General features: G+C 44.7%; 1 protein-coding gene and 1 pseudogene across 3 annotated transcripts in view; both read right to left on the bottom strand.

Moving 5' to 3' along the window:
* The window catches only part of LOC307221562 (interferon-inducible GTPase 5 pseudogene), a 95,665-nt pseudogene that overhangs the window by 16,085 nt on the left and 52,388 nt on the right, over positions 1–27,192 (bottom strand). The window contains exons 3-4 of one of the 2 annotated variants that reach the window (XR_013844044.1): positions 22,938–23,076; positions 19,182–21,265 (exon numbers count right to left, since the gene is read on the bottom strand). The product of XR_013844044.1 is annotated as an interferon-inducible GTPase 5 pseudogene (transcript). Of the gene's footprint in view, positions 1–19,181; positions 21,266–22,937; positions 23,077–27,192 lie in introns of those variants that run through there. The other variant, XR_013844045.1, reaches the window with a different exon arrangement.
* LOC307223372 (interferon-inducible GTPase 5-like) lies at positions 2,418–15,611 on the bottom strand (the record flags this gene model as incomplete). Its single annotated transcript, XM_079989340.1, is given in 4 exon segments — positions 2,418–3,168; positions 3,170–4,331; positions 7,705–7,849; positions 15,329–15,611. Coding segments are annotated over 4 exon segments (1,629 nt in total). The 3' UTR covers positions 2,418–3,129.

Genomic DNA, 27,192 nt, shown 5'->3' with positions numbered 1-27,192 from the left:
CTGAGGCAGCTGCTTCACGCTGGCTAATAGTAGAGCTGGCTCTGTTGGGCTAGACCAAGAAAATGGCAACACCTGGTGACAGAACATGGAACAAGCCTTCCTGAAGATAAAATAGAGGTTGGGTGGCTTTGTTGGAGGCCTGTGCTCAAGCAGCCAGTCCTTCAAATTTCCTCATGCTGGGGGTAGTGCTAACATTGATCTATGGGTCTGATCTATCCAGACCGAAATGAATTTGTGTGAAGGCTAGGGCTGAAGAGTTAGGGAGTGAATGCCACATGAAATGCCATTCCCTCACTCAAACAGATTGCATCATTTTGACCCCCCACAATGAAACAAATGGTTGAAACTCCCCATTGTCAACCACAAATAGAGTGGTAAATTGTGGGAGGGGCGGTTTAGTTCTGTCCTAACCCCACAGTATAGTAGCATTTCATCTCAGCCTTCCCAAAGCAGCTCCCACTGGGCAACTTCTGCACGGAAGCCGCTGCTGCTCATTCATCTTCAAGCCCCTCCTGGTACTAGGCGATGGCGGAGCAGGAGAAGGTGGGGAGTCAACTGGCCCATCCCTTCCCTGAACAGTTTCTTCTTCCTCCACCGCATCCTGCCCTAACTCTTCTTCTTCCTCCCCCTGGTCTGGCTCCCATAAACCAGTGGCTCCCTTTCCTGGGTCAGCCTCCTGGCCCCCTGTCTCCACCACATTCACAATCCCCGACATCTATTCTCTGAGGAAAATCAACCCAAGACGTTTTGTTGCCGGAGGTGAAGGACAAGATGGCCGCTGCCCCTCCCTCCATTCCATAGGCAGAAAGCAACTGGATCAGCCACTGAATGACTTCAGAACACGGGCAATGGAGCCCTGTCCTCTCCTCACGTGAGGGAAATGGCCTTAGGGGACTTAGGCAGGCTGTTTCCAAAGGGGTAGCCATGTTGGTTTGTTGAAGCAAAAACAGCAAAGGCAGACCCTCCAAGTATCCGTATTTTCCAGGGATGTCCCTGATTTAGAGAAGCTGCCCTGGTTTCTGATTTGATCCCAGAATGTTCCGCTTTTCCTTAGGATGTCCTTATTTTCACTGGAGAAATGTTGGAGGGTATGGAGTTATCTGGCCCCTGAGCTGCCTGAAGGCAATCTTGTATGGGGAAGTTATTTAAATGTTTAATGTTTAATGTTTTATTATGTCTTTATATTTGTTGGTAGCTGCCCAGAGTGGCCAGCTAGTCAGCATGGCCAATGAAGTCCAAAACATCTGGAAGGCATCAGTTTGAGGAAGGCTATAGGGATCTTCCAGGTGTCCTTTTTATTGAGCATTCGTATCTGAGCTCATACTGGGGTGATTATATGTGATCCCACTTTCAATACCCTTTGCATCTGCAAATGTTTTGGGATGGTCATACTGCTTCGTTTGCAATAGGCATGGGTCCATAGTTTCCTGCTAAAGCCAGTGTGGTGTAGTGGTTAAGAGCGATAGACTCGTAATCTGGGGAACTGGGTTTCGTCTCTGCTCCTCCACATGCAGCTGCTGGGTGACCTTGAGCCAGTCACACATCTCTGAAATCTCTCAGCCCCACTCACCTCACAGTGTTTGTTGTGGGGGAGGAAGGGAAAGGAGAATGTTAGCCGCTTTGAGACTCCTTCGGGTAGTGATAAAGAGGGATATCAAATCCAAACTCTTCTTCTTCTTCTTCTTCTGCAACTTTTTCGTAGCACAAATGTTCCTGGGTGTGTGTGTTCCCCACTTTTGTCACACTACAGAGCAAGAGTGACCTTCCAGATGGCAATAATAACCGAGTGACATTGGGGAAGTGTTGCAGAACTATTAATAGAGTGGAATGGTATCTGAATGGCCTACTATAAACAACCCCCCCCCCATGCATTATTATTGTGTCGATGACATGTTGTCTCAAGGCAAATCTAAAAAAAATGTAGTATAAACACTGACTACTGGGAAACACTGGCCTGCGAGCGCTCCAGTTGGAGAACAGCCTTTACCGAAGGTGTCATGGGCTTTGAAGACGCTCGAACTCAGGACACAAGGGAGAAACATGCTAAGAGGAAAGCACACTTGGCAAATCCACACCGTGATTAACTCCCGCCCAAAACCAATGTCCCCACTGCAGAAGGCCGTGAGGATCCAGAAGTGGCCTCCACGGTCCTCCACGGACTCACTGTTAAAACCATGTTTATGGAAGACAACCTTACTCAGCCCAGAGTGATTGCCAAAGAAGGAGTGGGGGGGGGGTCTAGATAATTCACAATATTTCTCATTTATGAGACTTTCATGGAAAACTGAAAGCTGATTAATAAGTGTGGCCAGGAGATTAATTTAACCAATTAGTTTATTTCATGAAAACTTATACAGCACTTGATTCTAATAAAACCTCAAAGCAGTTTGCAAAGAGAAAAAACAATAAAACCAAGAAACAATTACAGTTATGTTTTAAGATATGCAAGAGTTAAAATACTAAAACAGACTAAAATTACCTCAACTTTCTATTTAACAAATGTGGAGGCTCCTGTCTAGCTGAATGCCCTCCTTCAGTTTGAGTGTGTATGAGGGAAAGAACATTGTGAAATAGATGTTGCATGGGACTTGTGATACAGAGCTAACTCCTGTTCCTAAAGAAAAAATGCAAATGCAGCATATATATATATATATATATATAGAGAGAGAGAGAGAGAGAGAGAGAGAGAGAGAGAGAGAGAGAGAGAAGGAGAGAAAGTGAATGCTGCAGCCTCCATAAATTATAACTTGAGACCATCCTTGCAAGCAGGTTCACATAGGTCACTAGTTTTTTCTAGTCTGACATCATATACAGAGCAATTCCTTAGTGGACTGAAAGAAGTATGAATAGGAAAAAGTTCATTTGTCCCAAAGTCTCCTTTCAGTATTGGTCTTAATTCTTATACATTGGATAGAGATACTAATTTTAAAAAGTAACTGAAAGGGTATTATGCTGGCATTCAGATTATTTCACTTAGGATTTTTTATAAAAAATGAGAAGCCTAAGATTTATGGAATTTTTAAAATAAAAAACCTGATCATCTGATTATTATTATTTTAATGTCTTTTGGTGGTGGTTGTTTTAAAAATGGAAACATGTATAATTCACCAGATACTATATACCAAGCACTTAGTCATCATGGCACATCTGCTTGCTGCTAAATGGACTTTTCCCCCTCTGCCTCAAGAGCTTTGGACAGAACCCTCTGGGTGTCATCAGCAGCACCCGATATGCATTTCTGCAGCATGAAGTAGGTGCGAAGAAGTGAAATCCCTCCGGACAGAAGGCAGCCAAAGATGGGGAAATGCTCCCAGCGGTGATATTCATAAGCCATCACTGAGAGTCCCACCAAGTCGGGCAGCACCCATAAAATGGCAGAGAACATTCCCAGGGACTGCATTGCTGCTTTAAGGGCTGTGCTTGTCTTTCCAACACGCTGGGCCAGAGCTGCAAGGGATGGATTGTCCAGGCCAAAGTCCAGGAAGCACCAGGAGCGGAACGTACTAAACAGAAATATGGGGAGAAGGAAGGGAACTGGGCTTCCAAGAACGACCAGCAAACAAAGCCTTTTGGTCCAAATCTTCTCCTTCACAGTGGTTTTCTTTTTCTCTAAGATAGGCAGGCAGATGCTAGGGAAGCGGAGCAGAAAGGCTTGCCTCTTCAGACGCAGGAAATCGTTCTTCAGCGTTTCCTGCAGGAGGGGGAAGTCAAAGCAGTCGGCTTCCCAGTTGGAGACGATGAAGACTTGTGGGTCCCTCACTCCTTCTCTTACCAAGCACTCTTTGCAGTCCTCCTGGATGTACAAGAGGACCTTCTCCTCATTGTAGTCAGATGGCCGTTGCCTCTTGGCGGCCGACAGGTCCAGGTCTGCTTTGGTGCGCACAAAGTAGAAGCTCTTGCCCATATCTTGGATCTCACGGACCAGGTCAGAATGGATGGAGCGGAAGCGCTGGGAGCCGACGATGACAAAGAAATCAAAGTGCTTTAAATGAACCTTCTTCTCAAACTTGTCCTCTCCAAAGGTTGGTGTTCCCCTTCCGGGGTGGTCCCAAAGGATCACTTGCGGAAGTGTCGGGTGTGGGTAATCCTTGACTTGGACTGTCGTCATCTGTATGCCAGTCACAGCGGCACGCGGGTCATTGGCATGAAGACCCAGCATGGCATTTATGAAGGAGGACTTCCCGGAGCCGGGCTCTCCTACTACGGTAATGTTGAGCGGAGTGCTGTTGAAAAAGTGCAGTGGTTTTGTCAGCACCTGCGACACAGCGCCTGCCAATTGGCCCTGAGAAATGGCTACCTCGAAGTCTTCCACCACTGTGGATCTCGGTGCACTGAAGAGAAAGGAAGCAGGAAAATGTTAAGCGACCGGCCTAATTAGAAGCATTCATTAATGGCATGCCCTCTGTAAAATTTCCAGTGTCGGCAATATTAATATCATTTGCCAAGCAACAAAGCTTTATAGGTAAAAGGTATGAATCCCATCACATTCCATAATTCAGAAGTGAGTGCAAGGATAAAGTGCCCAAAGGTCATGGCAGTGGGGTAGCGTGGGGGGTGCAGGGGGGCCCGGCTGCACAGGGCGCAACATCTGGGGGGGCACGGAGGAGACTCGAGTGCTAAAATCCACGACTTAGGGGGTGCAAATTACTTGCCTTGCCCCGGGTGCTGACAACCTACGCTACACCACTGGGTCATGGGACATCAGGAGCTGGAGTTGGCGAACAATAAAACACCTGTTGTCAATGACGTTAACTCTTTGCTCAAAGAAAACCAAACAGCACAGGCCAAGTGAACACAGCAACTCTTCCCAGTACCTCTTGCCCCAATGAAGCTGTTGCAAGGACTGAAGTGTTAGAATTCCTGCTCCATGATTGCAGTCATGGGATTGTTGTCTATCACATGACGGTGTATGTTTTGACTCCACAGAGTGGGAAGTGACAGAGAAAGGATGCTTGTGTTACTGTGTTCCGTGAAGTGCGACTACTGTCTTTTGTTCTTTCTCTTTGCTGTCTGATGCTAGAGAGAGAGGGAGCCATGTTGCAGTGCTCCATGTGTGTTTATATGTAAATAAAGCAAATTAGCCAAAATGCTGAGTTGCTGAGGTCTGTTACGCAAGCTGCGAAGACTCTAACGGATTCCTAAGTGTGCCGATGTCTGTTGGCATCGGTCACTGTGATGTTTGGGCTGAAGAAAGCTTTTGACGCTTCCGAAAGATTGACCAGGGGGGAGAGAACATGCCAGTCAGGCACGTGTCTCTGCCAGGGTCCTACTTGAGTGTAGGACAAGCTCCTGCCATGAAGGTCCCCACCTTCCCCTGCTCTCTAAGGCTCCTTCTTCCCCACAACGGGAGAGTTATCAGTCTGAAGGTGCAGAAGAGGGGGGTCTGGTCAAAAAGAAGAAGGGGTTGGGGCAGTTTTATTTAAGTATTTTTTAAGAGTGCACCCTTCCTTTAAACACTGTATGTAAATATTTAACTTCTGCCCCTGCTTGTCATTGAAGTCAGAGGTTTTCAACCTTTTTTAGTCCACGGCTCCTTCGACCAAGTACCTTCTTTCTGCGGCACCCCAGTGGGGCTCAGGAGCCCAGTTATGTCACCCCTTGCCTGCAGAGCTGGCAGCCTCTCACCCTTTTACAAACAACCCCCCTCCTTGTTAAGTCTTCCCTCAGCCTCCTCTCCCCCCTCCTTGGGAGTCCTCTGGGCAGCTGCTGATGCAGCCCCTAGTCTCTGAGTTGCCCTCCCTGCCCTCAAGAGAGGTGCCTCCTCACACTGCCCCACAGGGGCCTGGGACTTGTCTCTCCATTCCCAACAGCAAGGGCTGGTGGTCTGGCTGGCTGGGCTCCCTCACCCACTTGCCTGCTTACCCTGAGGCCCCATTTCAGCTCCGGGAAACCAGCACCCCCTGGCCAGCCCCAGAGGCACCTTTCGCCTGGGGATCTTGTAGCCAGGGCTGCTGCAACAAACAGCTCTTGAAGCCTTTGGGAGGCAGAGACACCAGAGGGCATCAGCGGGCGTCAGAGGAGAGAGGGAATGAAAGAGGGACTGAGGCCGTTGTTGCCCACGGCACCCCTGACCACCATTCAAGGCACCCCAGGGTGCCACGCCACACTGGTTGAAAACCACTGATTTAAGTAATTAATAACCAGATACACCTTATGTGTCTAAATTCTCCACCCACTTCCCCCTCCCCCAAGCTGTACATTACAGTGGTACCTTGGTTTAAAAACATAATCCGTTCCAGAGGTCTGGTTGTAAACCAAAACAGGTTTTAACCCAAGGTGCGCCTTCACCAATGGGGTCTCCCCCCCCCAAAAAAAAATGGTTTTAATTCAAAAAAAGGGACACGCACTTCCGGTTTGACATGGTTGTAACCCAAATCAGTTGTAATCCAAAGCGGTTGCAAACCAAAGTACCACTGTATCAGCTTTCCAAGGAAATGGTTTCTCTTCTCAGATTGGGGACAGTCTCCCCCCTCCTTCTCCCCAAGCTGTGGAAGGACCAGACACAAATTCCTCTCCTCCTGACCCCTCAGCAAACCTTTATTTTCTTTCCCCTTCTCTCTCCCCCCCTCTGAAGTTTTTTAGAGGTGAGAGACTTTTCCTCACGCTCCTGACTGGAAATTACCTGGGGGGCTGCTGAGATTTCTTGTTGGTGTTGCTGGGAGAGGAAAGTGAGGGGGTAAAAAACCTTCGAAAGAAACAAGTGCGGGGGCGGCGGAGTGCAGATCAGGGTCCAGATTGGAAAGTTGGCCGGAAGGGAGGACACGAGGGGAGGGGTTAATGAATGAGGTCTCCCTCCCCCTCTCTCCCTCCCTCCCTGCTCCAGGTGTGTGTTGGGTATGCGGGCGAAGAGCAGCCTGGAAGGGAGGGTTGTGTGCACCAGTGGAGAGATCTGGGATCGCTCGTGGGGGGGGGAGGGGGGCTGTGGGCTTTGTGTGCATGTGTGTGTGAGAGAGTGTATAGAATCTCTAACACCTCCGGCTCTGAGACCAGAAAGTTATTGTGGGAAAAATCAGTATGATATGGTTTGTACGTTCCATTTAGGCCTATCTGTGTATTGTTTTACAACTGAATTACATTAAAAAACACACCTGCCAACTCACATAAAAATGTCATTTTCTTTGCTGAAACCTTTTATTAAGACATAATAAATTAAATATAAAATACTGGATTTTCTGTGCGTGAGGAATTGAATGGGAGGAAGGGGGGATGGAGGAGATACGGAAAGAAGAGCTACTTTTTCCGTGGCTAGGGGGCGCAATCTGGACGGTTCTGCCAGGGGCTCCAGATCACCTAGCTAAGGCTCTGTCTGTTTCCAAAGAACTCCCCCCTCCACTCTGCCAAACCCCCAAAAGTGAAAGAGGCAGGAGGTGAGAGGAGCTGGAGGAGGGCAGCCTCGTAGCAGCTGCAGAGGTGGATGTCGAATGAACACGCGTCACCGCTGGAAAGGGAGACCCGCGTTGACTTCAGAGCAGTTACTTACAACTCTTAGAGTAGCACCAGCTCTGCTTGCTCCCTGGTGATGGCATGTTATTTATTCCCTTTGCAGCGGGGAAGAAGGGCTGCCTTCTCCAACATCATCAAGAGTAAAAATAAATGATTCTGCTGCCCCCGCCTAGCAATGAGCTCAGAGTCTCCTTTAACGCAGACACGCTCAGAAAAAACAAAAAACACGAAAGTCATCAGAGCCCCATGAGAACTGCTCACCTCCTTACCTGCTGCCAGTCCGAATTTTTTGCAGTAAAGCTCAGTTCCCTCTTTGGAGGCTTTGCTTCCTGATCTCTTAGCCTTTCCTCCGTCCAACTCTTTCTCTCTCGCTCGCTTTTATTCCTGCTCCCTCCCGGTCGTCGCGCTAAATAAAGCAAAGAAGATTAAGATTATTAACAATGATGTTCTAGAAGGCTGCCATTTTCCCCTGTGGCAAAGGGACTAAATAACATGCCATCACCATTGAGCAGTTGGTTAGACCGTGGTGCTGATAACGCCAAGGTTGCAGGTCCCTGTATGGACCAGCTGCATATTCCTGCATCGCAGGGGGTTGGACTAGATGATCCTCAGGGTTCCTTACAACTCTACAGTGCTATGTTTCTACGACTTTCCCGAGTCGCCCTCCCGGGGCTTTCTGGGTCCTTCCATGACTGTGGTACCAAAGATGAAACTTCCCTTCTCCATGCACCTTAGTCCTGCTGCAAAATCGCCTCCCCATATCAATTCAAACAAACAAACAAAATCCCACTGATAACACCCCACACTTAATATATCGTGCAGTTAGGTCCTCAGAATGTCTTTAATTATAAAAAGGATGTTATGCTCTTTTTTCCTTTGCAGTATTTCTTTTATTTATTCATTATATTTATATAGTTTTCAGGACAAGATAAGGTTGCTGATAATGGGTTGTCTTCAACTAACATCTATTCAGAGTAAACCTATTAAAATTAATGGACCTTAGACATAGTTATTAATTTCAGTGAGTCTATGCTAAATAAAACTCTCACACAAACATGTTTTAAGGGTTATGTGTGAATGCATGCACATATAGATTTTTGAGAGATTGACAACAGGCAGAATTCTTCACTTTATTAAAAACTACCAACTGCTGCTCAAACAACCCACTGGTAGAGACAGGCCCTAAGTAAACTGATTTTCCCACATAAACCACGGATTGTAAAGATGTCCATAAAAGTGTGTGGAAAGCTATCGTTTAACTATTACAGTTTTCTTCTCTTTCTCAGATAAACTGAGCCACGAGGAATCACTGTCATGGATCCTGCCATAACAATAGAAACCTTAACAAAAGACCTTGGGATCAAAAGAAATTCGAAGCTGTTTTTTCATGATGAATTTTCACGAAAACTTTTTAAAAGTGGAAATAGCCAACAGATAGGGAGATGTGAGGAGCTGAACTTAAATATTGGAAAAATTAGAAACTGAGAGAAACGGAAAATAATAAATTTGCCCACTTCTCTCAGGAGATTTGCTGAGGGAAATACTTGCTGACATTCCCCCTTCTACACAAATATTAATGGGGCAGGAGTCCCTGTCCTCTTTTTCAACACATCTCCCCCTCATCTCCTCTAAAATCTGCTCTGGAAAGTTGCTCCCAACTGGGAAAGTGTACAAGTCATTTGCCTGGGTGAGGAGAAAACATGATGCAGACAGTGATGTTGAAACTGGAAGCTCCTCATATCCTTCAGAAGAAGGATATTGACAAGCTGGAATGAGTACAGAGGAGGGCGACCAAGATGACCAAAGCTCTGGAAACCAAGCCTTATGAGGAATGGTTGAAGGAGCTGGGTATGTTTATCCTGTAAAAGAGAAGATTGAGAGGAGATACGCTAGCCATCTTCAAATATCTCAACAGTTGTCACACAGAAGAGGGAATAAGGTTGTTTTCTTCTGCTCCGGAGGGTAGGGCCTGAACCAATGGCTTCAAATTACAAGACTGAATATGAGGAAGAAATAGTTTATTTTTTGGAAAAGTTCTAAGATTCTGCAGAGAGCAGAGTGTCTATAGAGCCTGCATGAGAAGCTGGCTTTGCAAACCAGGCAGGCAGGAAGGACACCAAACTCTCCTCAGAGTGATCCTAGACTGACAGCAAAGCCTGTGTCTTATCTGACACCCTCAGCCTTAGGGGACATAATACAGGGGGCACCGGGCAACGCTCCCTTCAAGGCTTTCCATGGCCCCCAGCTTGTCCTCCAGCTTCCTGCAACCTTGGGAGCTGGAGCTCTTCACCACCCCCACCCTCCGACTCCATCTATTTGCAGACCGGACAGGCAGGTAGCATCTGCATCTGCAAAGCCAACTGAGAAGTGTCTGCAGGGGGAATTTCTTGCCGCACGCTCTGAGTGTCAGCAGAGGCTATTTTAATCTGAAACCTTGTGACACACTGTACTGCGGTAAGAGTTCAGACAACCAGTCAGGACCCAGCACAGTCCAAGAAAGGATTTGCAAGGAGGAGAAGGACCTACAGCGACCCCGTTAACTTTCGTTTTCTCAGAAATCACCTGTTTGAGCAGAGCTGTGTGTTGGGCCAGGGAGGGGGAAGGGGGAGAGGAAAACTTGTAAACAGGATCTAATTTCTGCTCCAACGTAATAAAAACCCAAAGCTACTTTCCTTTTCAAGGTTATGCAGGATAAAAAGTTGCAAATCTGTGAGGAGAATCAGAACTTACAGGGATAAACAGTTCTGTGTGACGTCACCAGCAGAGCATTTAGTAACAAATACATGCCTGCACCAGTTAATTAGGCTTTTGTCGGAGATAATCTCAATGGTCCTTGGTGATTTAAAACTGCATAGGGGTTTTCAGTCGCTATTCGGGGTCTCCCATCAGAAGTATGTACCATACTTTTCCGTGTATAAGACATGGGGTTTTTTTTAACCTTAAAATAATGTTTAAAAATTGGGTTCGTCTTATACACGGATAGTGCACTGTACAAATTTCTTACTTTGTAGTCCCCCCAAATAGGGGGCGTCTTATACATGGGGGTGTGTTATACATGGAAAAATGCAGTATGTCATTCCTAGATCAAAATTGGTGATACATGGTCATCACTGCTGATCTTCAGTGCACAGCTACAACAAAGCAAGTCTATCTGTGAGTTTATGCACATTCCCAGCCTATGGACCTCGACAGTGAAACCTGACAGGTCTCAGCAGCACTACATGTGAACCAATATAACATGCTTATGATGATGATGCTTTTGCATTCTCAGAATTTTCTGCAAGGCAAATGAGTCACGTGACAAAGGATGTGCAGGAGGCCCTCAGTAGACATGTTAGTGGCACAAGGGCTCCCTTTAAGCACAACAGAAGCACATGCTAATGCAATACGTTCACTGTCACATACACCCCCCCATCTATTTTGTTGCAAATAACCAGTGAGGTCTATGCAGAGACAGGGTTGGAAGAAAGAACCTGACACACTTCAGATATGAGGCAGAACCTTGTTGTCATTGCATTCTTACACTGTCTCCCAGCTCCACCTGGTACGCAGGCCGCCTGCCCGTGGACTGTCTTGCCAGAGTGGTGCATGCTCTAGTTATCTCCCACTTGCACTATTGCAATGCACTCTTATTGGGGCTACCTTTGAAGGTGACCCAGAAACTAGAACTAATCCAGAATGAGGCAGCTAGACTGGTGACTGGGAGTGGTCACTGAGACAATATAACACTGGTCCTCAAAGACCTACATTGGCTCCTGGTACGTTTCCGAGCACAATTCAAAGTTTTGGTGCTGACCTTGAAAGCCCTAAAGGGTTTTGGCCTAGTATCTGAAGGAGAGTTTCCACCCCCATCGTTCAGCCCGGACACTGAGGTCCAGCTCCAAGGGCTGTCTGGTGGTTCCCTCCCTGTGAGAAGGGGGGTTACAGGGAACCAGGCAGAGAGCCTTCTTGGTAGTGGTCAGATGTCAAGGAAATAAACAACTATCTGACTTTTAGAAGATATCAGGATGCAACCCTGTTTAGGGAAGTTTTTAATGTTTGATGTTTTATTGTATTTTAAATATTTTATTGGAAGCTGCCCAGATGGGCGGGGTATAAATAACAAATCATCATCATTACTACTACTACCGCTACCACATCTGATGTACTGCAGATGCAGGTCTGGTTATGCAACCATGGGCATCACATGCCCTTATCAGTCAAATTTTCCTCACAGCACTGCTCTGCTCCCCCAGCCTATGGATTTTATCCAACATTTCTCATGCTCAGAGCACACCGGCTGAAATGAATGCACCTTATTAATTGGAAGGTTAAAAAAAATGGAAATTTCTACGATACTTTGCAAATATTCTACACTGCAGTAGTAGGAAGTGCAGACAACTCAGGTGCTGCTGAGACTGGCACAGAGGCAACAACAGCAGAGGTGAAGGATTACTTCCATGGGATGCTTCCACAGGTGATCCTTTGGGACTTCCCCGAAAAGGCAGCATCCCCGCTGGCAAACGGGCTGCTTGGACTCTGGCCAGAAATGCGGCTTCGGCTATTTGTTGGGATCTTATTTCATCCTCGCTGGCTACCTTCGTTTTCTTTTTTGCTTTTAGTAGTGAGGGTCAGGCGGGAGAGAGGGTATAAAAGGGAGGCAGAGAGAGAGCAGGATGAAGAAAAGTGTGAGAAACCTCGAAGCAAAACCTCCGAGAAGAGGACTGACCTTGGCTGCAAAATATTGGTCCAGCAGCAGGAAAGGAGTTGAACTTTTCTCCTGGGTCTAGAATGATTTCCATTTCTTTTTCAGCTTCTTTGCGTTAAAGGAGATTCTGATGTCCTTGCTTGGTGGGGGTGGCAGAATTATTGTTGTTGTTGTTTACCTTTTACCTTTGTATTGTTTTTTAACATTTTAACATTTTATTGTTATTATATTAATTATATTATAGCTGTTGTGATATTATATTATACTACCATATCATATTACATCCAGTGCTTTTTTTCTTAAAAAATGTTTAGGGGTACTCTCATTTGACCATTCAAGACCACCATTTTATAGTTCAAATCAGGGTAAATCAATACAGTAAATGGTCAGTGCAAAGAACATGCATTACCTCATATTACACAGCTCACAGCAGCTTCCACATTGGCATGAGGTTGTGTGCACTAACATCTTCCTGATTCCCTTCTGGGAAAGGAAAGGAAGCAGCCATCGGAGGTGGTAACAACAAAATGTTTAGGGGTATGTGTACCCCTGCGTCCCCCCCCCCAGAAAAAAGCACTGATCATATCATATTATAAACAATAATATTATTAACAATGATGTTCTAGAAGGCTGCCATTTTGCCCCGTGGCAAAGGGCCTAAATAACATGCCATCACCATTGAGCAGAGCTGGTGCTACATTAAGAGTTTTAAGAAACTGCCCTGAAGCCAATGCGGCTGGTCTCCCTTCCGAGGGTTCATTCAATATTTCCCTCTGCAGAGCCCCCCCCCCCCAGTTGATGGATATTAAAAATACAAGAAAGCAGCAGGAACACAGCTGCGCCCCAGCACTTTTTGGCATTTAAAAATGGTATCTGTGAGCCACTTCTGATTAGAGAAACTGCATGGCAAGGGTTTGAGGCAGAGCAGAAGGTGCTGGAGGTTCTCTTGATTCTGGGTAGGTGCTGCCTGATGAGCCTGGATAGCTCAGTTGGTTAGACCATGGTGCTGATAACACCAAGGTTGCAGGTTCGATCCCTGTATGGACCAGCTGCATATTCCTGCATTGCAGGGGGTTGGACTAGATGATCCTCAGGGTCCCTTCCAACTCTACAGTGCTATGTTTCTACGACTTTCCCAAGTCGCCCTCTCGGGGCTTTCTGTGTCCTTCCATGACTGTGGTACCAAAGATGAAACTTCCCTTCCCCATGCACTTTAGTCCTGCTGCAAAATCGCCTCCCCATATCAATTCAAACAAAAACAAACAGACAAACAAAACCCCACTGATAACACCCCACACTTAATGTATCATGCAGTTAGGTCCTTAGAATGTCTTTAATTCTAAAAAGGATGTTATGCTCTTTTTTCCTCTGCTGTATTTCATTTATTTATTCATTATATTTATATAGTTTTCAGGACAAGATAAGGTTGCTGATAATGGGTTGTCTTCAACTAACATCTACTCAGAGTAAACCTATTGAAATTACTGGACTTTAGACATAGTTATTAATTTCAGTGTGTCTATGCTAAGTAAAACTCTCACACAAACATGTTTTAAGGGTTATGTGTGAATGCATGCACATATAGATTTTTGAGAGATTGACAACAGGCAGAATTCTTCACTTTATTGAAATACTACCAACTGCTGCTCAAACAACCCACTGGTAGAGACAGGCCCTAAGTAAATTGATTTTCCCACATAAACCACAGATTGTAACGATGTCCATAAAAGTGTGTGGAAAGCTATCGTTTAACTATTACAGTTTTCTTCCCTTTCTCAGATAAACAGACATGAGGAATCACTGTCATGGATCCTGCCGTAACAATAGAAACCTTAACAAAAGACCTTGTCTGAAGCGAAGTCTGCTTGGGATCAAAAGAAATTCGAAGCTGTTTTTTCATGATGAATTTTCACGAAAACTTTTTAAAAGTGGAAATACACAACAGATAGGGAGATGTGAGGAGCTGAACTTAAATATTGGAAAAATGTGAAACTGAGAGAAACGGAAAATAATAAATTTGCCCACTTCTCTCAGGAGATTTGCTGAGGGAAATACTTGCTGACATTCCCCCTTCTACACAAATGTTAATGGGGCAGGAGTCCCTGTCCTCTTTTTCATCTCATCTCCCCCTCATCTCCTCTAAAATCTGCTCTTGAAAGTTGCTCCCAGCTGGGAAGGTGTGCAAGTCATTCGCTTGGGTGAGGAGAAAACATGATGCAGACAGTGATGTTGAAACTGGAAGCTACTCATATCTTTCAGAAGAAGGATATTGACAAGCTGGAATGAGTACAGAGGAGGGCGACCAAGATGACCAAAGCTCTGAAAACCAAGCCTTATGAGGAGCACTTGAAGGAGCTGGGTATGTTTATCCTGGAAAAGAGGAGATTGAGAGGAGATACGATAGCCATCTTCAAATATCTCAAGGGTTGTCACACAGAAGAGGGAATAAGCTTGTTTTCTTCTGCTCCAGAGGGTAGGGCCTGATCCAATGGCTTCATATTACAAGACTGAACATGAGGAAGAAATAGTTTATTTTTTGGAAAATTCTAACATTCTGCAGAGTGCAGAGCAGCTACAGAGCCCGCATGACAAGCTGGCTTTGCAAGCCAGGCAGACCAGAAGGACACCAAACTCTCCTCAGAGTGTTCCTAGACTGACAGCAAAGCTTGTGTCTTATCTGACACCCTCAGCTTTAGGGGGACATCATGCAGGGGGCCACCAGGCACAGGTTCCTTCAAGGGTTTCTACAGCCTCACGCAGAGCTACTCGCCTTCCCTTCCCCCAGCTGGTCCTCCAGCTTCCTGCAGCCTTGGGAGCTGGAGCTCTTCGCCACCCCCACCCTCCAACTCCCTCTCAGTGCAGGTGGGGCAGGCAGGTAGTTGCCGTTTCCCGTCTGTGTCTCTTGGGGTTTGGGCCTCTCTTCTACACTGGCCCCTGACAGGGATCCCCCCCACCTTCCTATTGGGACACAGTTTCACCAAATGCACCTGCCTCCCGCGCACAAAGCAACTGTGTGTTTCCCAACGCCATTGACTCCCTTCTTTCCATGCCATCCTAGTCTTCCCTCTTTCTACCGAGCCAATCGGCATTGGTTCAACTCCTTGCCCCTGGCTGGATGGGTTGCCCATCCCTGGCGCAGAAAGACTTGGAGTGTGGCTCCTTACTAGCGCAGGCCCCCCAGCCCCCCTCTTTTCTAACGTCTGTTGCTCCTGATGTAACCCCAGCTGTAGGGAGGCTCTAACTCGTCCAGCAACTGCATGGGTTGCATCTTCGCCATCTCATCCAGGATCGATGGGTTCAATCCTGCTCCATACATGGGTGCCAGCAGTCCCGTGTTCTGTCCCCAGACAACCCTTTGCAATAAGGCATTGAAAGCAGCCCAATAAGAGGCCGCAGAGTCCCCCGCTCCCTCCAGTCGCAGATTCAACAGTTGTTTCTCATCCACTGCATGCTCCATGGGGCTCTTGAACATTGCATCCATCTGTCCCCAGAATTCCCGCAGCTTTCCCAGTGTGCTGTGCTGGCCCTCCATTAAAGTGATGGCCCAGTCCTTAGCTGGTCCTTCCAGCCAGCTTATCAGATAAGCTATCCGCTGTTTGTCCGAGCTAAATTTGGCTGATCTCACATCCAAAATTTAATGGGATTCCATTTTAAAGGCAGCATAACCTTCTCTGTCCCCACTGAATTTTGCAGGATGAACCCCAGGCCCCTTGCCGGCCCTGAGGTCCCTTTCAGCCTGTGTGTTCCTCCTTTGTTCATCTAGAGCTCCTGCTAGCGTATCGAGCTGTGATTTGAGTTGCCATGTGTAGCTTCTCAATTCTATTATGGGTCCGTGGGCTCTCCTGCCCCTCCCTCTGCTCCCCCAGCTGCATTCCCCACGTTCCGCACTTGCCTTTCCATCACGTTCTCTGTTGGCCTCCGGCATGAGAGAAAAAGTGAGTCCGGGCAACCTGTTATGGCTTGGTCTCTCCCACAAACGTGAGACGAATCTGGCTGTTAATTATTTCAGATTTATTGCTAAAGCAACAAACTAAGACGGAGCTTCTCTACTCACCGCCCTCCCCAGAAGATGGAGTTGCCCGGACTCAGCTCCTGCCCCTTCCCCAACACGGAAGCCCCCACCTCCTCTTCCCGTATCTTTCGTGCATCTCTCCTACTTTTGAAATCCTAAGAGATTTGGCAGAGCGTATTTCCTGCATTCCCACGTCTTGCCCACTATCGTAGTTCTCACACATCTATCTGTCCCTTTGGTCAGAGCTCAGATTACAGCTGCTCTCCCCCTCCTCTCTGCTATCTGCTGTTAACTGTCCTCTCCCTCTGCCTGCTTCTTCTCCTCCTGTCAGCATCCAGCAATTGAGCTGGATCTGATGCACAGCGCAAGTGAAACATGTTCTTAAATAAACTGAAATTTGGCTAACAACACTTGGCTCTAGAGCCCCTGCTGCCATACGTGTCCCAAGTCTCTTTCTCAGTTGCCATAATTCTCCTCATGAAGTTCCATTTTCAGCACCACAGAAACTTCAACATGGAACTTAAGTCCCTTGCAGTTCGCTCTCAGCTATTCAGAAAGCCAAAGCAGTGTTGTAAATCAGATGGTGTTGGGCAGAGTCTGAGAAGTTTGTGCTCTGACTGATCGATCACATGGCCATGCAAACCTAAGGCTACCTGGGAGACGCTTTGCCACTTTTTGAGGGCTTCCAAGTGGCAGACTGAAGTGCTTGCTTAGTAATGTAGAAATTGCTTGCTGTTTAGAATAAAATCTTAAATCTTCTCACTCACTTGTGTTTTGTATTGCCTCTGAATCTCAGTTTAAAAGAACCACCTTGCATTTGGCAAGACAAGCATTCATAACATTGCCAACAGAGTACTAAAGAGCTGAGGATAAAACATGCTAATGGAGGATTATATTTTTAAGAGAGACCTTTATTCCAGGTAGGGTACCCCTCCTTTTCTTAGATTCCTATGTTGCACTGCTTTAATGAACAAGGAAACAAACAAACAACAGAACCAAGAACTCTGCCTCTCACTTTAGGTTTATCTGTGGCCTGTAAGGCTTAGCACCAGAAAGGCCAGGGTGAAGCTGCAAAGCTCTTTTTAAAAATGTATAAGCAAAAATTCACAAAACTCAGACACCTCTTAATTATTTTAAGATCAGAAATAACCTCCTACCCATGAAAATATCAAATAAGTATGAAGGAAAGTAAACCCACTTAACTTCCTCCACAAAGATCCCCTGGATTTAGGTAGGCTCAATCCAATTTGTAGGGTCTCCTAGGCTTGCAAATTTCACCCACTTTGGCCAAAAGGGGATTATTTGATTCCTCATTATAATGAATGGGGACACAGAGCTTTATTTGGTTAGAGTTGTCTGGAACCCAAAACACAGACATAAGCAGAGAGAGTACAGAGTAATTAATGCACAGATACTTGGTCACACCTAGTGAGTTTGAATGTGTTTTGCTATTTTTCAATAAAAACTATATTACTTTGTCTGTTTATTTGTGTTGGCAGCCAGTGGGGGAACATTTCAACCTCCAAGGCTTTAAGGCTGTAAGGCTTTACAGAAAAGTTGCATTCTGAGGAGGGATAAACTCATTCTACAAATAAGAGCTGGTGTTGCTGACTCCCAGCTTGATGCATAGCCAATGCATAGCCATTTCTTAGTGTAGCTGCTAGTAGTTGTCAGTGTAACCACCTCCGACAGCTGAAAAAACTTGGATTTTTATCTCAGCAGCTGGTAAAATCACACATGGACTATAACAATCTCAAAAACAATTGGCTAGTGCTTGGAATGAACAAGTTCAATGTGCACTAAATTAGTTTGAAAAACATCTGAACTACACGTGAAAGTAGTTCCCATAATTGCTGAGTAAACTGGACATGAATTAAGTTGGGGCAAAATGAAGAATGATTTCTGGCTCATCTTCAAGTTCATTGTCACTTTCTAAATGCTTTAGAGTATTTCTACAAAAAAAAAAAAAAAAAATTGCCAAGGGTAATTTGGATTAACTTAAAGTGAACTGAACATAAAGAGAACTGGTTTGTTTCATAAAGGAATGAACATGAATGGGAATTAGATCTTTTACAGACATGTTGAACTTGAACTAGTTCCAAGCTCTGATATGGACAGAGACCTGATTGAAGTCTTGTTTGTTCCGATGTTGTCGTCTCTGGTTTCTTTGTTTTCTCAAAAACCAAGAAAAGAAAAAACATATCCCTCAAAAACAAAACAAAAACAAAGAAAGAATAAGAAGCACCTATCTGGAGTTATTTGTTGCAGGAGGACACCCAAAACTGCCTCTACTCCAACTATGTTGAAGATGAACCAGTCTTTCTATGTTTCATAGCATTCCAAAATACAAGGAAATTTGTGGGTATGTGTATGCTTATTTCCAGAGGAAAAAACCCTCCCCAAAGGCTCAGGCTTCCCCTACCCACCCACCCAGCTGGTGAAGAAAAGAAAAGATTAATCATTACAACAAGGAGGCTGAGAGAAAACAGGCTTGTGGTTCAGGTTAGGAAAATTAAATCTGGACTGTTGCCTATAGCTTTCCCATGCCTGGATTAAGTGATTTTTTTACAACTAAAATTAGAACAGCTGGGGAAATAATTGCAGTATGGAGGATTCAGGAAAAAAAACATTTCCTAAAATTTTAATATTTATAAGTTTATTGAGATTAAGTAAATAAGGCAAAAGGAAAGAATGGCAATCAAAGGAGGAAGAGAGTACATTAAAACATTTTTAAAAGCAGAAATAACAAAGTAACCATAAAATATACTAAAGACTACCGAACTATATAGTATATTTTTGCATGGATAAGCATGTCTCGCAGGATCTCACCCAAGACGATATCTGTGTTACATCTTGTTTAATTTCAACTGCTTCAGATTTTGATATCTCCTCATTAAGATCAGTAACTTTTTGATCCAGGGCTGTAATTTTAAGATTCACCTTTGCTAAATTATCCTTCAGACATTAATTCTGCATCACAATTTACTTAAGTGTATCAGCAACAGATGTCTCTGAAGCCATGTGTCTCTCTTCTTTTCATTTTGCCGCTGCAAATTTGCTGCATGTTGGAGGGGGAGACATCCATCGCTTTAACACTGACAGGTAGGAGATAAGAAACCTCTTAACAGGACAAAAATTGCCCTGGCAGGCTACTGATTAAGCGTTGTTACAATAGGGCTGCCATATGTCTGGGATTCGCCTGTTGGAAGTAGTGTCCAAGCAGAATTTTTGAAAATTGGTAAAAATGTCTGTGAAATGTCAGAAGTGTTGATTTTTTGGGGTGAATTTCCTTTAAAATAGCTCAAAAACGTCTTTTGTTTTTGGGAGAGTTTGTCAAAAAAAGCTCATCAACTTTGCCGTCTCCATCTCTATAACTTTCCCCCCCCCCCCAAATAAGCGAAAAGCTCTATAACTTTTGTGTTCAGATTTTCACTTTGCGAAATACAGTGGTACCTCGGGTTAAGTACTTAATTCTTTCCAGAGGTCCATTCTTAACCTAAAACTGTTCTTAACCTGAAGCACCGCTTTAGTTAATGGGGCCTCCTGCTGCTGTCGCGCCGCTGGAGCACGATTTCTGTTCTCATCCTGAAGCAAAGTTTTTAACCCAAGGTACTATTTCTGGGTTAGCGGAGTCTGTAACCTGAAGTGTATGTAACCTGAAGCATATGTAACCCGAGGTACCACTGTATGGCAGTGCTACAAGTGCTGAGCTGAAGAGTAATAAAGGAAGCATGCTAGGATGCCACCTTGCAAGACCAGAAGTCGAACTTGTGAATGAAGCAATTGGTTGATGCTGTGGTAGAAAGATGAGATAATGCATGTTGTACCTGGATGTCTCCTCCCAGGTAGATGTATTGGCTGTTTACTTGCGTCTCTTGGGCTCAGCAGCCTTTGCCAGAACTTTCTCTGCATCTTTCACAGCGTTTTCCAGGAAATTCTTCAGCAAGTAGAATGTGGTAGCAAAAGAACTGCCCCCACCATAGAGAGACCCCAACACAGGTATGAAATCCAGAACTGCCTCTACCATTGTTATTGCTCCCCACATTGCTGACCTCTTCAAGATATCCATGACGAATTCTGCCGTGATCTTACCGGTGCTTGGGGTATGTTCAATAACAGATTTCAACTCCTCAACAGGTTTCCCCACACGATTTGCTAATATATTGAGGGAATCTTCATCCAAGCCAAAAACTTTGCAGATATGGCTCATTGTCGAAACCACAATGGCAATGTCACAACCAAACGAGAGGAATGGGGGAGGAATCAACCCAGCAGAACAACTCACCATGGCTGATTTCCATATCAGGCTCTCCATAGAAGCCTTTTTCTTTTTAATGCTATCTTTTGTTAAAATTGGAAGACACATAATCAAAACATCTCTCTTGATTTCATCCTGTTCCTGTTCAAAGGTCTCTTGAAGCAGGGGGAAATCATACTTGTTCAAATCCCACCTCGATATCAGAAAGACCCTTGGAGAAGGCTCACCTAATGCCTTCAATTTATCATAGCAATCTTTCCGTATAATGTCAAGAGTCTTCTTCTCAGACTGCATCCTCTCATAGGTGTCCTCCTCACTGATGCCTTCTGACTTCCAGGTGTTATCTATATCGACATCCACTTTGTTGCGCACATAGTAGAATTTCTTCTTATTTTTCTGGATCTCAAGAGCCAAATTGGTGTCATCCTTAGTGAAGCGTTCCGAGGAGATGATGATGAAAAAATCATACTTGCTGAAATTGACCTTTGTTAGGTATTCCTCTGCATTAAATTCATTTGTTCCAATTCCTGGTAGACCCCAAATTTTGACTTTGGGGAATGTGGGGTGTGAATATTCTTGTGGCACCATTGTTGTTTCTGTCACCCCCGTCTTAGCTGCACCCTTTTCCTGATCTTTCATTCCTCGCAGGGCATTGACAAAAGATGATTTCCCGACACCACATCTTCCTGTGATGGCAATTTCAAGCGTCATGTTATTTAATAAATTTAACAGCTGTTGAGCTTCAGCTGAAACGGCTTCAAATGTTTTTTTCTCCAAAGCAGACTTTATTTCAGCAAGGTCTTTTTTTAATTTTTCTATTATTACTGCAGGATCCATGACAGCGATTCCTTGTGGTTCAGTTTATCTGAGAAGGAGAAGAAAGCTCTAATAGTTAAATGATATCTTTCCACACACTTTTCTGGTCATCTTTACAATCCGTGGTTTATGTGGGAAAATCAATTTACTTAGGGCATGTCACTGAGACTAGTGGGTTGTTTGAGCAGCAGTTGGTAGTATTTCAATAAAGTGAAGAATTGCACCTGTTGTCAATCTCTCAGAAATCTATATGTGCATGCATTCACACATAACCTTTAAAACATGTTTATGTGAGATGTGGATCTTTTTTGAACTCAAATTGTTCATTCCTCTAGAGCAGGCATGGCCAAACTTGGCCCTCCAGCTGTTTTGGGACTACAACTCCCATCATCCCTGACCACTAGTCCTGTTAGCCTGGGATGATGGGAGTTGTAGTTCCAAAACATTTGGAGGGCTGAGTTTGGCCATGCCTGCTCTAGAGATTTGACTAAAGGAAGCATTTACACACAAACTAAGGATTCCTCTTTTTTTTTTTTTTTGGCTAAAACTTTGGATAAAACACTTAATAAATAAATAAGCCAATGCACTGTGCATATCCCTAGTATATTCTGCCCAAGCCTTGTCCTGCCACTTTCACAAAAGTCACCATAAAATGAAGAATATTTTTAGAAATGTCACCAAGGGGGAGATAAAAAAAGGAGTCAAAGGGTAGAAATAAGTGATGCAGAAAGAGCCCAGAAATATTCTTAAAGGGCAATGCTCAATACTGGGGGAAATATCCACATTGGGTTCTTGTCAACTAACCTTTACTCAGCGATGACTCATGACTCACTGAAATTAATAACCATGCCTAAGATCCATCAATTTTAATAGGTCTACTCTGAGTAAATGTTAGTTGAAGACAACCCATTATCAGCAACATTATCCTGTCCTGAAAGCTATATACATATAACAGATAAATAAATAAATGAAATACAGCTATAGGAAAAAAGAGCTATGAGAAAGTCACAGAATCATAGCACTGTAGAGTTGGAAGGGACCCTGAGGATCATCTAGTCCAACCCCCTGCAATGCAGGAATAGTCAGCTGGTCCATACAGGGACCTGCAGCCTTGGCGTTATCAGCACCATGGTCTAACCCACTGAGCTACCCAGGCTCATCAGGCAGCACCAACCCAGAACCGAGAGAAGCTCCAGCATCTTCTGCCCTGCCCTGCCTCGAACCCTTGCCACGCAGTTTTTCTAATCAGAAGTGGCGCAGATACCTTTTTTACACACCAGGAAGTGCTGAGACGCCGCCCTGATAAAGCGGGTGGGGTCATGGACTGCATTGCAATGCTAACAGACCCCTTTTATTAAACTCGGGCGCGGGGGGGGGGGAGAGGGGGACACCTTTATAGCAGCACGAGCTCTGCTTGCTCCCTGGTGATGACATGTTATTTGCCGCGGGGAAGAAGAGCAGCCTTCTCGAACATCATTGTTAACAATAATATTATTGTTAATGATATGATATGATATGATATCACAATAGCTATAATGTAATGGTTAATATAATAACAATAAAAATGTAAAAAAAAACAAATAAAAGGTAAACAACAGCAACAGCAATTGTTTCTGCCACCCCCTCCAAGCAAGGAGCTCAGAGTCTCCTTTAGCGCAAAGAAGCTCAAAAAAAAAAAAGGGAAATCATTCTAGAACGAGGAGAAAAGTTCAACTCCTTACCTGCTGCCGCACTTATATTTTGCAGCCAAGCTCAGTCCTCTTCTTGGAGGTTTTGCTTCGAGGTTTCTCGTGCTTTTCTCCGTCCTGCTATCTCCCTCTGTCTCCCTTTTATACCCTCTTCCTCCTGATTGTCACACTACTAAAAGCAAAAAAGAAAGCGAAGGTAACCAGCGAGGATGAGATAAGATCGCAACAAATAGCCGAAGCCGCATTCCTGGCCAGAGGGAGCTTGTTTGCGCAGAACTGTGTTGCTGGCCAGGCGTGGGGAGAGGAAAACTTGTAAACAGGATGCAGTTTCTGCTCCAAGATTTTTACCCATCTACCATGGCCACATTCTCACCCTCTCCCCACATGGCATTTTAGAAGGCCTCATCTAAAACCATGTATCAGTATGAGACCACCCCATCTTCTCTGATCTTACACAGTTACACCACTGCTTGTACGAGTGGCAAACAGAGAATGACAACGAGGCAATGAGCCTCCATTGGTCTGTCATCTGAAGGAAATGCAGTGTGCTAAAGTTCTCCTGAGCTTTCTACCAAGCAGCAATGAGGCAAACATGGAATTGGAACCTGGACCTAGGGCACAGACTCACTTGACATTGCGGTGAGCCTCAGGCCTGGAAAGGGCGGAGGCTATAGAAAATCATAGGTAGTCAGAGACTGTGTCAGCAGCAGTAAGTAAAAGCTCATGTGACACGAGGTAGACGTGCGCATGCCTGGCTTTGTGGCAAAAGGTATACAATCAAATAAGAGATGATGCAAGCTGCAGAACACCACTATATAAGGGAATAAGCGTAATTGGGGAATATAATTGGTCAAGAAAGGTTATGGTAAGGGGAGAGGGGTATAACAGAGGGGGCTTGCCAAGACTCAGGTCCAGCCTTTGGGTGCAATCCCCCTGGACCATGCTTCTGTACAGAGCCAATAAACGAACTTCTTCTTCACCAAACGCCTCATGTGTGTGACTCTTTGGAGGAACTTAAGTGAGAGCTCAGGTTCTCCTGCAACAACATGAGTTCCGCCATGATGCATCCCTACTTGGCCTCTGCTCAATTAGTCCTTAGGCAACACAAGCCACCTATTCTCACCTTCTTAGCTAGAAGCTGCCAAGCCTTAGAAAAGGGAATTCTGTAACCTAGCAGACTGCAGCTGGGAATTTTGATGTCAAAATTCAAAACAGGAGGGAGGGAGGGGGTCCAGGCAGCGAGCAACCACATCCTCTTCTGCACCTGTTTGTTATGCTCAAAGCCTAGCTGAGGGCAGACCACAGTTTTCCTGTTGCTAGCACCAACTCAGAAGTACGAGAGCATCAGTCTGTTGAGATCTTCTAGCTCTTCTGCCACAGAGTCCAGAGAGGACAGGAGAGAGTGTGAGCAGCTGAAGTGAGAAGACAAACTATCCTATCCTCCTGTCCTCAAACAACTGTTTGTCAAGGATCTCGAGAAGCAAGTAAGTCTTAACAGAGGTCCCTCAAAGTCTTTCCCTCCCAGCCAGCTTTCCCCTTGCTCAGCTGGCAGGCTTGTGATCCCAATGACGTTTGATCTCCTGCTGCCCTTGAGCTTCTCCCCTAAGCTTAACAGCAGCATTGGGGGGAGAGGGATTATCATCAGAATCATGGGATGGGGAGGGAAAGTTTCAAACTATCCTCTGCCTGCAAATCCTTTCTGTCCTGTTGAGTTGACTGGGGAGTATCTGAGAGTGTTTAAAAGGAGGCTAGACAGCAAGAGGTTAACAGTTATCTGAAGCCCTCCACACTGTCCATCCCCCTTTGCCCATGAAACTAGACAAACTATCTGGAACCTTCTCCCACCTACAAGATGGCTGATCAGTGGAAAGGTACATTGTGAGCCACATAAGACTAGGCAGTGGGACAAAAGCAGTCTGAGGGGTGCAAATGGCATGCTTCTGCAGCAAAGTTAGAACACCTCCCTCTCTCTCTGCCGAGCAGTGGCAAGAGGCTGTGGGGTTCCTGGCATGCACCCAGGGTCTGTGGTCCTTTGGAGAACTGAGACATGGCAGGGGTGTCTTTTGTCATCACTTATGGGATGCTGTCAAGCTTCCTGAATAATCTAGCTGAGGATGCTGAAAGGGTTCGAAAGAAAGCCCTAGGAAGGAAGACTGGAAGAGTGTGAGGCAGAGCATCTCAGGGCCAAGTAGAATTGGCACAAGACATGATGCAACCCAAGGTGGGGTAATAGGAGCTGCTGCTGCTGCTATGGCAAGTATTCCTACGTTGGCACCCCTTTTCTTACCCATTGTGGCTGGTTCTAGAGACAATGGAGCAGACCCTAGAGCTGATTTGCCTTACCACAATATGACACAACCAAGCTTTTAAAAATAGGAATAAAAAGCAACAATTTTTGTAAAGTCCTTTGGAGACAAGCATGCCAGACAGGCACACCACTGCTCCCCATTTCCTGTATGGAACCCAATACTCTTATGAATTGAATTGGCCAGGTTTAATCAATGCACCCTTTGAGATTCATTACACATGTCGTGTCCACAGTGAATGCTTTTTTTAACTGATACTTTTTAAATATACTCCAATGTAAACTAGAAACATTTGTCATATTGATGTAACATGCTGTCGAAACTTTTCTGTGTAATTTCTACCCAGACAGGCCTTTAAGAAAGAGAATTCTTTGATTTTGATGTAGTTTTATTAAGATGTTGCTAAAATTATTTTGTTAGATGACAGTAGGCAATAATCAAAATTACTGTTGAAGTTGAAGTGTAGGTATTTTGGGCATACAGCTTTTTCCTTTCTGAGGTTGCAAATTTTGTGGAATGTAATCTTGCTTTTCTTCGATAATGGAGAAAGCTTAGAAAAAAATGCCCTCTTCAAAGAAAAAAAAATGGGAATATCCATTCCTTTGAATACCCCCTCTCTCTTTCATTTGACCCATATAATATTTTGCTTCCTGCCTTGCTGCTTCAGGCAATTATAATTTAGTTAAAATTTAGTCAAGGTTTCTCAGCTTTAACAATATTTTAGATTTGTAATGCTAACATATTATACTGTTTTTATGTTATTAACCTCATTTATCTTATTTTCTGTAGTTCTCAATTAAGTTCCACCAGATAAAGAAAAGGTATTTGCTATGTGCCTGAAGACTCATCCTTGAACAGCTGAATTTAGGGGGACTAATTTCGTCATAAAGGGAACTGACATGAGAAACTGGATTTCTGCTTCACAGAAATCGAGCTTAGATTTCCCACAACATTTAAATTTCTGTGATGTAGATGGGATGTATCTGAGGGGTGGTCTTAGGTCACACCCCTTCTGTGATGTATGCATAATGTTTCTGGGGGTGGTCTTGATCTAGAGGATGAAAATTTCAAAAGTCTTTATAAGCCCTTGCACAGCATTTTTGTGGGTCCACCGCCTTTCCTGCGAGTGAGGGGAGCACCCTGTTGCAACAGATCAATAAAGATCAAGCTTACTAGCTGCTTTGCTTCTCAATATTCTCTGGTTGGCCTCTGTTATTCTCTACTACCAATAGGGAACCTATGTAAGGACTCCATATGGGCTCTTGGATACCCCATAAGGGAAAAGGGCATATTTTTATTTACAACAATTTCCAGAACTTTTACCTTCTTGGTCCCCCTCCTCTGAGAATGGAAAAGCATCATAAGGCATGTTATATTGGTTCACATGCTCAGACCTGTCAGGTTTCATTGTCAAGGTCCATGAACTGGCAATGTCCATAAACTCACAGATAGGCTGTGCCTTGCTGTATCTGTGTACCGAAGATCAGCAGTCATGACAGTGTATCACCGGTTTTGATCTTGAAATGACATACATACTTCAGATGGGAGACCCCAAACAGAGACTGAAAACCCCCATGCAGTTTAAAATCACCAAGGTACTTTGAGCTTATCTCTGACAAAAGCCTAATAAGCTGGTACAGGCACATATTTCTTACTAAATGCTCTGCTGCTGATTATTTGCAACTTTTTATCCTGCATAACCTTGAAAGGGGAAAGTAGCTTTGGGTTTTTATTATATTGTAGCAGAAATGACATGCTGTTTACAAGTTTTCCTCTCCCCCTCCCCTGCCCAGCTCATAGTTCTGCTTTCTGAGAAAACAAAAGCTAAATGGAGTCGCTGTAGGTCCTCCTTCTTGTAAATCATTTCTTGGACTGTGCTGGGTCATGACAGAGAGCAAAAGCTAGCAGTGTGAGGCTCACACTTCATCAAAACTCAGGAGGAATATGATGATATGATACAAAGACTTTAAACAAATTACATA

This window comes from Podarcis cretensis (assembly GCF_951804945.1).
Source record: "Podarcis cretensis genome assembly, chromosome: 8".
Lineage (NCBI taxonomy): Eukaryota > Metazoa > Chordata > Lepidosauria > Squamata > Lacertidae > Podarcis > Podarcis cretensis.
The sequence above is the reverse complement of the archived record's forward strand: the minus strand, read 5'-3'. Positions and strand labels throughout refer to the sequence as shown.